The sequence below is a fragment of the Myripristis murdjan genome, chromosome 22 (assembly GCF_902150065.1).
Source record: "Myripristis murdjan chromosome 22, fMyrMur1.1, whole genome shotgun sequence".
Classification (NCBI taxonomy): domain Eukaryota; kingdom Metazoa; phylum Chordata; class Actinopteri; order Holocentriformes; family Holocentridae; genus Myripristis; species Myripristis murdjan.
This window is the reverse complement of record NC_044001.1, coordinates 9,108,724-9,121,414: the sequence shown is the minus strand read 5'-3', so window position 1 is coordinate 9,121,414 and position 12,691 is coordinate 9,108,724. Positions and strand designations below refer to the sequence as shown.

General features: G+C 41.4%; 1 protein-coding gene across 1 annotated transcript in view; it reads left to right on the top strand.

The window, feature by feature from the left end:
• Positions 1-12,691, top strand: part of syne1b (spectrin repeat containing, nuclear envelope 1b) — a 98,512-nt gene that overhangs the window by 1,839 nt on the left and 83,982 nt on the right. The window contains exons 2-7 of the mRNA XM_030045127.1: positions 5,568-5,629; positions 8,755-8,850; positions 10,336-10,419; positions 11,440-11,532; positions 11,763-11,941; positions 12,176-12,372. Coding sequence (XP_029900987.1) covers positions 5,568-5,629; positions 8,755-8,850; positions 10,336-10,419; positions 11,440-11,532; positions 11,763-11,941; positions 12,176-12,372 — 711 coding nt within the window. The remainder of the gene's footprint in view (positions 1-5,567; positions 5,630-8,754; positions 8,851-10,335; positions 10,420-11,439; positions 11,533-11,762; positions 11,942-12,175; positions 12,373-12,691) is intronic.

Genomic DNA, 12,691 nt, shown 5'->3' with positions numbered 1-12,691 from the left:
CATTGAAAAGGGCTTTCTCATTTGCATGGTGTATGAGAAATCAGATAAGTGCCCGTACGAGGTGGATAACCTCATTTCTAAAGTGCATGTAAATGTAGTGATGGAGTTAAAGTTCAGTTAAATCAAAACCAATTTCTACTGTTGTGTGGTAGGTTAAAGATATATTAAGCTATGGCACTGTCTTTGGAAAATGTATGTTGAAAATTCGATAATTTATCAGAAACAGATTTTCAATGGCAGTAAACAAGAAGCATTGTGTTTATGTGTGTATATGAGACTGTTTGTAATTTCCCAATATTGCAGTAACATGATAAATCAGCTTCGTTGAATGACACTGCCAGGTACTTAAACATGCCAGAGCTGTAACTTGAACAAGCACTTACTCTGAGCCAGGCGATCAAGTCCTTTGTATCAAGGCATGCCTAAGCAAGTTTTAGTTTGCGGACTTCAAATGCATGGAAAAACAAATGTGTTGTAGGCAGATGGCAGGTGTTGCTTTCTCATGATACATTTCAGCTGCCTTGTGGTTAAAATATGCACTGATAAAAATGGGATCGAAATAACTATAGACAGCACAGGAAACTGCGTCTGTCAAGAGCAGGAACTGGGCAGCACTGGCACAACCACAGACAAATGTTTCATAACAGTAACTATGGTAACAAGCGATAGCGTGTAAAACAAAATGAATCTATATATGACACTAGCAGGTCTGGAGTTGTAATGAGTGAACACTGCTATTATATCTGTTTTGGTGTACATTACATATGACAACGGATCCAAGATGTACAATCAGACCTACTAACCTTAGGAACAATACATCTTAAGAAATAACGGAGAGCCCATTTTTATAAGTTTTATAAGTTAATGCTCTCATTATGCCGTAGTGGTATTCTTCATATGTTCGATTTTAGCACTGTACAAATATGGATATCATTATTATTTATGCATCATACCATAGCGTTTGTATAAATCAGTGAGCAACACCCTGCGGCTATTGCATGGCAACGCTTCATGGCCTCCGATGCCCTCAGTTTACCACTGAAGTCTTTCTCCTTGCCTGGAGGCGTGAGCATGACAGGCCCCGACTCTCGTAATGACTGGGCCCATGTGTGGTTTCCACTTTAGATGCATTGGCACTGTGTGTCTAACAGGATGTGAAGAAACACTGCTGGTTAAGGGTTTGCGGTTGCTTTTCATGGCGTGAGGAGTCCCCTCCCCGGAAATACAGAAAAGCTGTCAGATCTCATATCAAGGGGACTGACATTCATAGCGTTGCATGCTAGATCACCTCCATTCTTAGAAACCGGTTTTCACAGAGCAGGGGAACTAGCTGGATACTTTGTGGTAAGAATAAAACCAAGACAACCGTGCATGTTGTCAGCTGTAACAGATGCTTCTATCTTGCAGTGTCAGCAACACCTGCCAGGGACTCTTATTGCAGGACACACAGCCAACAGGCTGATATGACCTCGTGAACAGAGAGAGCCAAAGTACTACGCTCTGCTGTGCCACGCTGGCCGTGACCATGTTGAATATTGATACTGGGTATACTGAACCCTTTACAGTACTGTGTTCCTACTATTGATCAAGATCAAGGTAGTGGTCAAATGAAGCCATATCTTTTTAATGATACTAGTCATATTTGCATTAGGAGGTTTAAATCCTAATCAATCACAATCAAGAATCATAATCAAGACTAGCAATAGATGTCACTGTTTAATGTGGAATAAATCCTTAACTTTAAGCATCCCAGAGTGAACTGGCTCAAGTCCAACTACAGACTCATTTCTAGTCCTGCCTGATTGTTGATGGCCTGTCAGAGCTACAAAGTAAGGTTGCTCTCAACTAAATGGAGGAACAATAGAGTGAGTGGGCTTTTACAGTGTTCCCAGGCGACCCACAGAGGCCGATGAATCCAAGCCCCTACACTACAGTATTGCCAAAGGTATCATCTGTCCTAAGATCACTTTAAGTACTCCAGTGCTCATGTGAATTGCGAATGCTTTAGTGGTTTGATGCTGTCCTTGGTGTTTGTTGCTAGGTTTACCACGTTTAATTGCCACTTAGCTAGCTGTACTACATCAAACCTAATTAAAACAATTGACTAAGACGTAATGACTCTAAGACCAAGTCGCAGTGTACCCAGACCTGACATGCATTACAGTGTGCACAGATTATACTGAAAGAAGAAGAGGGTAATATATACAATTTTAACATTTCCTCATGGCAAATGATCTCCTATTCTGAATTCAGGACTCTGGACAGTTCCGTGGTTGTTGGTTGCATTTGCATTGGGCAGCTGGAATATCAGGGAAACGTAAAGCAAGTTTTTATTATTATTATTTCAGGGGGCGGGGGTATTTTTGGGTCATCACAAACACAGTTTCTGCTGGCAGAGACTGAAAAAACAAAGCTTCCATTGGTTGTGTTGCATAGGATTTTTCCTAAAGGAGACCAACCAAATATCTAGATGTTTAGAAAAGCAAATGTAAAAGCTTTTTTGAACTGGCTATATATTGAGTATATATATTTTTTGTTTTAGCAGTCAGAAATGGAGAAAAGCGCATTAGATATGTAGACACTTCATGTAAAAATGTCAGATTAGGCCTATTACTTTAAGGTGGTATTACAAGTTTAATGTTTTCATATCATTTTGCCTTCATTGACTTTCTAGTTGTAGTGGCTGCAGCATTCTCTTCTAACTTTGTTGTTTGTGGCTAAGCAAGCCATATCTGACTGTGAGCATCAGTTTGAGTGTTTGCTCATTGTTTAATGTGCATAGCCATCAACATCAATTTGGTGGCACTGCGTCTGACCTTTAGATGCTTTGACATGAATGGAAAAAAAAAAAAAAAATCTATTTTTACGCGCATAGCTTTTCCAGGTCAGTCTCACCAACAGTGTACAGAGCAGTAGTAATGAAATCACAAGCTCATCTCTATTTTTAGAATATCAGAAAAGCTTTTACAGAGCCGGTGGTCTTGAAAGAATAAAAGAATTTTTCTGCCGGAGATGATAAGCTATCAGGCACCAGACGTAGTCACTATTGTGTGTTATATTGAGAAGTGGAGAAAGAACATTGGCTGCTTTAGATTTTTCTTTTCCCACAAAACAGGCATTAATTATGTTCCCGCCTCTTGCCTCTGTCTCTTGAAACAAAGGGGTTGGTTGAAGCTGAAGTGGTATTGCTTCGAGTGAACATGACAAAAATGGATTTACTTTAGACTGATATTGTACATGCAAGGGGAATCCCCCTGGGCGTGTCTGCTCTGCCGTCACAATAGCACTGACATTGAGAGAGAGCAGGTGGGAGATGTCATTTACCAGCTGCAACATTAATTATTAAGAATTGTTGCACCACGCTGAGGCATTGTGCAGAAGTCTTTTAATTATGTCCTGGCATATTTAAAAGGACTGTATCAGCCAAAAAGCCCAAAGGGACTATTTTAGATGTTACAATTAGAAAGAGCAAAAACTTATAATAAAAAAACAGCTTTAAATGGATTTCTTTAGCATCACTGCCTTGAACACAGCAACACTTTACATTTGTTCATCTAAGAGATTAGATAAAATCTTATCGGCAGAAAACACACACACACACACACACACACACACATTCACACATACACAAACATACTCAACAAGCTTAAACCGGGATAATGCAGCCAAGGCTGTGACATCACCCTCTCCCACATGCTGATTGGTGGAGCTCCGCTTCTAGCTGATCTCTCTCCAGCCTCAGACGGTATGATGATACAGGGAGGCAGTGCAGCGGGGGCTGTGCACATCCACACAAGCATGGCTCCTCTGGATGGGAAAAACACAGGAAGAGGGAAGGATGGGACCATAAATCGCCTTCTCTGTTAGACATTTTTCCACTGCTTTGCTTTTTGAGTGTGTGTGTGTGTGTGTGTGGGTGTGTGTATGTGTGTGTGAGTGTGTGTAACGGAGAGTGCTGGCGGAGGAGGGGACGTTTCATTACAGCCCCCAGCAGCTCTTTGGCTTTCACCGGGGAAACCAGGCAGCCAGATCTGTTTTGCTTCCTGCAGGAAAAAAGGGAAAGGGACAGTTGTGTTTGTCTTCGTGTCCAGTTTTCCACTGTGGATGTCATCTTCACACAAACGTACTCTCACCCGGGAACTCATGAAAGGCAAAAGGAGACAGCCAGAGAGTGGAGTGTAGGATGGCTCACTATAAAGATGTATCTGTCAAAAAGACTTCTTCGTTAAACCTTGTGACTGGATTTTTTCAGTATCTACGTGGTAAGTAGGGCAGCAGCATTTTGTAGACCCACTTCATCTCTCCTCTGTGAGGCTCTGTGTTTTGTGGAATACAGCTGGGATGTAATGTATGCTTCTGGTTTGTAGGTGAACTCCTGGTGTATGAACCAGTTTATCATGCTGCACGAATACAGCTGTGTGTGTGTGCGTGTGCTTGTTTGTGTGTATGCTTGTGCATCTGTATGTGTGTGTGTGCTATGCTTGAGTGGGCATCCCCTGTGCATCAGTGATGAAGCATTTGCCTGTGGGTTAATGTGATGTCTTTGCTCTCTGTGTAGAGTTAGCATTGCTCTCTTAAGCACGTGACTGCTGACTATATCTCCAAGGGTGGATGTTTAAAAATGGCCACTCTGTGCAGTGTGCAGCATTGGCCTACCGGCATACACACCAGGTTGTCATAAATCCGCATTTCCACTCATTGCTACAGCAGCATCACGAGTGCAATCAAATCAGATGTTTTGTTATAAATGTGAGAGCAATGCTGCATAATGCATGAGGCACCGTGGCTGAATATATTAGTGCTTCACAAAAGAGGCTGGGGGTGACCTGAACAATCACGCATGTCATTATTGAACGCAGAGTAGTCTGCAAGATGTGATGGCAGAAATCTCCTCTCCAGTCATCCTCTAATCTCCTCGTATGACCTCATTTTCAGAGCACTAGCAACAGCCAAGCTTGTGTTATTCACGTTGCATGGATGTAGCCTTTAGAGAAGTCACACTTTTAACACTTCTGCCTGCTGCAGAGCTGCTGCGATGCTATCTGACACCACAGAGGAGGTGTTTTTTTTTAAACCGCACATAAATGTAGTATAAGGTTCGATAATGGAGGATTCAGGGTGGGGGAGTCCTCCGGTGCCTGTGACTTTAACAGGTTTTTTTGACAGAAAATGGTCATGATTCAGCACAAGTCATTGTTATGGATTAAAAAGTGTTTCTCAAGTGGTGGGTCAGGATTAGATATGGGTCACAAGATACTCTGATGTCGTTATAGACAAGACTTAAGACAGCAGAATATTTTTTGTATCAAATGGCAGTGGTAATATTTTGGCATTTTAGTCCTGACACAAAATCATGTAAGAATTACTGCTTTGTGCGTATTTCTAAGGATTTGTATTTGTTATCTCAAGCTGTTACTGCTGTCCTCCTATTTGAACGAGTGTGTCCTCTGTGACTGTCACCAGCGTGTCTAGTCTAGAGGAGAGGCGGTTAACATGCAGAGTCAACAGTTATTGGGTATGGCGTGCATCATGTATATTGACACGTGTTGTGTGCCTTTCATTTTCAGATGAGCAAGAGGCGGTGCAGAAGAGAACCTTCACAAAATGGATCAATTCTCATTTAGCCAAGGTAAGTGTGGAATTCCATCCATGCACTCCGCTGCTTACATTTCACATCGCCATAGACGAGGGCTGAGGGCTGTAGGACTTGAGGAAAGCAGGCTTTTACAGGCGCATCCGTGAGCTATTAATACCCATGTTAAAGCAAATAAATGAGAGCAATTACATCTCAAACAAGTTGCGAGCTATGATGTCTTGACCTTATCCGTCAGAGAGACTTGTGATTTTTTTTTTATTGCTCATTATGATTATAGTGTCCTAGCCTCTGTTTGATCACTGGCATTTCAGGCTGTGGACTCATCATGCGTGTAGAGAGAATTAACTGTAAGCTTTTTTCATACACTCATAATGGCCTCTCCAAAGGCACTTCAAAATAGAATTGCACTTAATTAGTTAATTGTGTCGATGACCTCAGTTCTGACATCAGATCGTGTTTGATGTCACAGTGGGGGTTGCTTACATCAACCTCTTGGTTGTTATATTGATGAGTCAGAAGCAGATTTAATGTATAGTGCGACAACATGAATTTTTTACCTCTAATTGTGTGAGAGGAGGATGACTATAAAACGCCATGGCAGAGGCTGTTTTGTTGTTTGCCTCTGACCACTCTGACTTTTTGCTGAGCATGTGACTGGCAAAGTAAAGATGACCCTGTAAGGATTTCTTGGGAGCTTTCCCTTGCATTGTCTGAGGCTCTGAAGGTAGGTGGTGCCAGGATGGCTAGACTCAGCTGGTTAAGTTAGATAGGCCTGTTATGTCTGTCTTTCCAGCATGTTATTTTGTGTCTTGTGTCTTGTGTCTTGTGCCTTGTGTTTTATTACGCTGCAAACTGCACACTGTAGCACATGGTAATGTTTTGTTATAGATTATTGATTCGTTTAAAGTCTGTGAGACATGCTTGTTGTATATGAGTAAACCCGACTTAGACTTTGCTCTTCAGCTTAAAAAAAGCTCACTGGGTCTTTAACACATGAATAAGCTTCTGTACCTACGTAGCAGTGTGTGTGTATGTGGACATATGGCGGTTCTATATATGTACACAAAAGCATTTTCCAGAACCTGGTGGGTGTGGGGTATGTACGTGTATTTATGTGTATATGTGTGTTTGTGTGTGTGGCAAACGTGTGTGTGCAAGTGTGTAGGTAGGTAGGTGGGTGTTTGTACATTCATGCATGTCTGTGTGAGTGTGTGTGTGTGTGTGTATTTATGAACAAGGTTGGCAGGGACAGTGAAGCACTGTGCAGATGGAGAGCAAGAGGGTGAGGACAATTCCCTGCAGGCTGCTGTCTGCTTCTGAGGTCCATGCATGTAAATTACAAAGCACTGACTGAAACACATGCTGTATTACACCGTAGATCAGGATTTGTAATACACCATGGTCTTAAAATAGCAGAAGCTATATTAGGATGTGCATATTGCATAAAAATAGGCGTTACAGCTACAAATCAATACAAAGCAGTCAAAAAAAATGACAGAGCGTTGTTGAAAATTTTGAATAAGTCATGGGAAATAATTGCATGGTTGTAATCATCTTTGACACAGCACAGTGTAGCCCTGTGTTTGAGTGCGGCTAATCAGACACAGATACAGGGTTTGAGTGTGGAACCCCGCAAAAGAGATTTGTTCGAGAGGGGTCTTTTGTTGAGCCTGATCTGCCTACAATAGTTCAAAGCGTGGCTTCTAAAACTTTAGAGGAATCTCAGTTATGTGGTGGGCCAACGTAGAGACGCTCTGTTGGTCTATTCTTCATTATTCATGCATTGCACCCTGCTCTCTCTCTGTGCATACCAATGGGACTAGAGTAGAATAAGCTAAGTCATGGGAGGGCTCTCAAACGACCATATTGCAGGCAGGAATGACAGAGACTGACTTGCTCATTTAAATGGGGAATCTTTCAACATTTTTCTCATTTGATCTTGGTTGGAAATCTGTCTGAAATCTGTTCCTTTTTTGCCATTGAATTATACATTGTTTTGAATTGAAGCTATTGCTTTACTGTTCTGTGAAAGTGCCCCATTATCTTAGTTTGAACTTCCTGCAGTTGTCACACTTTCCCTTTGTGTCCATTTCCTCTGGTTCTGTATTACTAAGCACTTATTTCGAATGATTTGCTTTCATTGTTTTGCCAATAGGATGTCTCATGTGACTACCTTTGTCAGTAACTTTACTTTCCAGGGTGGGATTGACTTCCATCTTACAGAGCCTCTCTGTATGTTTGATTGTCCATATTAGTTATATAATTTCAAAAGTAAAGATAAGTAGTTTGTTTCCCTTTTAAGTACTTATATTTCCTTACTCAGCAGAGCTGCCCTGGACTAATGCTAGAAAGCAATTCTAAGCAAGTCATGTATGGCACAAAAAGAAAAGAAAAGAAAATCTTATTAACTCAAGACGTATTAGCCAATTAAAACCAAATAATCATCTAGAGGGATGCCACTAACAAGATTGCTCTATCATATTTATATGACAGGCAGAGAGAAGTGTAAATGTAGAGAACATAGGGTAGGGAAATACCTTTTCACACTGCTTTGCCCCACATAGGCAGCCAACTGCATCCTGTCATGGGATGTGTTGGGTTGTGAAATGACCTGTTTACTGTGCCAAATAAAGAATTCCCATGGCGATGTGTGCATTTACTTACAGCTTCATTCTGCTGAACTAACGTATACATCTGTTTCATTGGCTTAGCTTGTGTTGCCTATCTAACAGGGTAGGTATAACACTGCCATTTAGCTTGAAGATTGTACAGTTATGGAAATGTGTGGATATGCTATCAGGAGACAATGCCCAGTTAGGGTTAAATGAGCCCATGTACTGATTTCGGTTTGTGTGCCATCGCCTCAGGACTGGGCAGCAAGCCACCTCTGAGGCGAAGGCACCATCTTTTCAGCTGCAGGGAGGCTCTGTGGTTGTTGCTAACAAGCTATGCTCTCGTTTCTCACAAAGAGCCTCCTCTTCATCACTGGGAATGGGTTAGAATGCTAATATCCTGCTGTATATTGGCATTAACAATGCACCAGCAATGCCTTGTATCTTGTGAAAATTGTTGCCATTCAAAGCTTTGTTCCTCTCTGATGATAGCTGATTTTAAATGATATCAGTTTCTGCATTAAAACAATGTTCTCTCTCCACCAGCGCAAACCACCATTAGAGGTTAACGACCTTTTTGAGGACATCAAAGATGGGGTGAAGCTCTTGGCTCTGTTGGAGGTGCTGTCTGGCCAGCGACTAGTGAGTAGTTTTGTTGAATCATCCTGCACAGGATCCCAGTGTCAGTCACACGGACACATGGGCCTGATACACAATGCACTGTGTTCCCCTGATCCCAAGCATGGAGTTACACACAGGGATAAGTGGCCCGCTGCGAGATGTGTGCTGCAAGTTGATGAATATGTAAATCAAGACGTTTCTGGGTTTCTGTCCAACTTCACATCACAACATGTGGGTCATAACTTAAGTCAAACTTAACGGTGTTTCTAGCACTCCCATCTATTTCACAAGTCATCGACATCCTAATATACATCAATGAGGATAATAATTGTTGAGTCACAAAAACCTGAAAAAACTTGAACCAGGCTGGATAAAGTTTTTGAAAAGTTATTTAGCAACTTGTTGACTCTCCACAACTAAGCAGTCACGATACCTCTGTACAGTTAAAGTCGTCATCAAAGACAATGATAGTGCCACGGCCCAAAGATGGTGCAAAGAAATAATCTAGACTGAGACTGAGACACCCTGTGCATGGTGTGCTTAAGAATATGTATATGTATTGACCAGAAACTGATGTGGAAAAATGCACCATTAAAGACAAATTCCATCCTGTTGTGTGCTTTCCAAATATTATAAGTCTCTTGTGCACATGTGACCAACATAACTGTCCATAAGCACTTGTTTGGGGAAAAAGGTTTTAATGCATTGGGGAATTAAGGTGTTTTTTTTTTTGTTTTTTGTTTTTTTGATGATTGGGGCTGAGACTAGTTCTCAATAAGTAGCTCATCTTTACATATACAACTTAACATAACTTCTGAACTTATTTTAGCAGCTAATATCACAAGGACAGATAGTGACACTAATTAGAATGAATTAAATTGCACACATGCTGTGCAGGTATTAAGGATATGTCTTCTGGTTAGCTGCTTATTATCATTTATAGATGGGGAGACAAAATATTTGAGTATGCTGTCAGCACAGAGCTGGGTAACATTATTGTTTCACATCTTGTTTGGCTTTCACTTGACTTTTTCTGCATAGATGGAGTGGGTACAACAGCACTCATGAGTACAGCTTTACTGAAGAGAAACTGAAAATAGAGCATACTGTAGGAAAAACTCATTGAAATCTAAATTATGTTTTACAGCACCCAAACTATAATTTTATCTCTTGTTGGCTTTGGCGCACACCAATTAAGCCTTGACACGTGCCAAAAAATAATCTGTGCAGGAAGAACACATGCTAATATTCACCAGACTCTCACAACTTTACCAGTCAACCAGCAGCTAAAATTTAAATGACTGTTTATTACCTCTCAAAGTAGATGGTAGAGATGTACCAGCCAAAATTTACCAACATTTGGCCTGCAGATGCCATTAAGGTCTACATTTTACAATTTGCTGATTGAAAACAGATGGGAAATGATGTGATAGATTTAATCCTCAGCTTTTGTGTGATATGCCCCCCTCAGCGAGTTTGATTTTCACTAATCCTTTCCGTCCTCAGCCCTGTGAGCAGGGCCGCCAGCTGAAGAGGATCCACTGGGTTTCCAACATTGGCACGGCGCTCAAGTTCCTCGAAGGCAGGAGGGTAAGCACTCCGCTTCAACACCAGTTTCACCCGATCTTTAAATGTTTTAACAGCCTCTGGTTGGATTTTCACACCCAAATAGAAATACTACCAAAAACAGTGACAATGATCTAAATAAGCTCAGGGCATTATAAAGAATACACAAAATGTGTTCAAATATATAATCCTCCTGTATATTGTTAGTGCAAACAAGATGTCTCAATAAATAATTAATCTACGCAACAAGCACAGAGAAGCAGCTCAAACAGAGTGGCTTCTTTTATTATATGACCTTTACTTAGGCCTATGTGGTCCATGCCCCACTTCTGTCTGGGTCTCTGAGGGGTGAGACTTACAGTGTTGTGACCTCTCTCCCACCATGCCTGTCTTCAGTCTGTGTATCGAGGATCTCCGGTCAGTCGTCGTTAAACCCCCTGTGTGCTCTTATACTGTATGCATACCTCTTGTTTGATGCACGATGTGTACTGAGGAATGCTTCGATACAACAGTTCTCTGAAACTTTCTGTATATGTAGCACCATTAGTCATTTGCTTTTCTTCTGTCATGCATTTTGATGCATTTTGACAAAAGCGTTGGTTTCTGATGTGTCTGACTCCTCAAGTTTCTCAACTACTAAATGTTGAAATCTCGAATGCAACTGTGTCAAATTATGGCAAATTATCTGCAATGCAAGATCTGCAGTGCTGTGGTATATCTTCTCTTCCTTTGATGCCTAGTGGAACACTTTTTTTTTCTTTGTCTGTTCTTCTTCTGGTTCACTTTTCTCTGTGCTCACATGGCTGTTCCTGCCTTTCTCGCTTTGGTTGTACACATGCCCCATGTCAACAGCACTTAGCTACATCAAAGAGCTTGCTTTGATGACTTTGCGGAAAAAAAACCTTGAAATGCTCATTCAGACAGTACGCAATTCAGGGGGCTTGCATGAAAGAAAATAAATTCTTACATTCAAATTGCCTCTAGAGAACCACACTTCGCATTTTGGAATAATCCTCTTCTTTGTTTTTTTTTTTTTCATTTCAGATCAAACTAGTCAACATTCATGCCACTGACATCGCAGATGGACGACCATCAATTGTCCTTGGGTTGATATGGACCATTATCCTCTATTTCCAGGTAGGGTTTAAAACTGATGTTGCAAAATCTTACAGCACATGCAGAAGTCCTTGTCCATTCTGAACTGATGTTTGTTTTAGATTGTGCACATCATGTCTGCTGAATGCACATGTCACTTGTTTGGTTAAATCAGTGAATAAAAGTCAGATGGATGGCAAGAAACCGTTACCATTGCGTTACGTTTTCATGCTCACAATATAACCTCTTCTTTCTTCTTCTTGCTCCATAAGATTGAGGAGTTAACCAGTAACCTGCCAGCCCTCCAAGCCCTGTCCAACAGCAACTCATCTGTGGATAGTATGGCCAGCTCTGAGACAGGAAGCCCCCCCATGAAGAGGAAAGTGGTCAACAAATTCCAAGGCAATGCCAAGAGGGCCCTGCTCAGATGGGTGCAGTGCACTGCGGCCAAGTATGTCATTTGCTCAGAGTTGGTGCTGCTGTGTCAATCATACTTAGGTTTTCAAATCACTGCAAGTGGTCAGTTATTGTTTATATGTACTGTATATGAATGTGGACATATATACTTTACATGTAGACAAGGGTTAGGGACTATCATTTAATCCTTTGTATAACTAATGTTTTATTGTATGTTTTATTCTGTAAGCATCTCTTAAATAAAAACACTTGCATGTATGTTTCTAAGGCATCACGGCATTGAGGTGAAGGACTTTGGTCCCAGTTGGCGCAGTGGTGTTGCGTTCCATTCGGTGGTGCACGCCATCAGGCCAGACCTGGTGGACATGGAGGTGGTGCGGAGGAGGAGCAATAGGGAGAATCTGGAGGAAGCCTTTGCACTGGCAGAAAATGAGCTGGGCATTCCCCGTCTTCTGGATCCAGAAGGTGCCCTTTATCGCTGCTACTGTTTGCACTCAGAATACCAATCATGCCAATGACAAGCAGTGTACACATTTTATTAATAGATCAGTCTCATCTTTACCTCTGCATTGCCATGTTATGCAAGTTAACAAGGCCCATGTTTCAGACACACAGCAGCAAACACCCTTTTTAATATTATTTTACAGTTTCCTCTTTTAAAGAAAATAACTCCATAAATCTGTACTTAACTGCGGTTGAAGAGAAGAGTGGTGGGTCAAAGAGGAGTCAGACTCTTCAGCGGATTATTATTCTGTGTACTCGTGCCTCATAGTTTCAGTCTGTG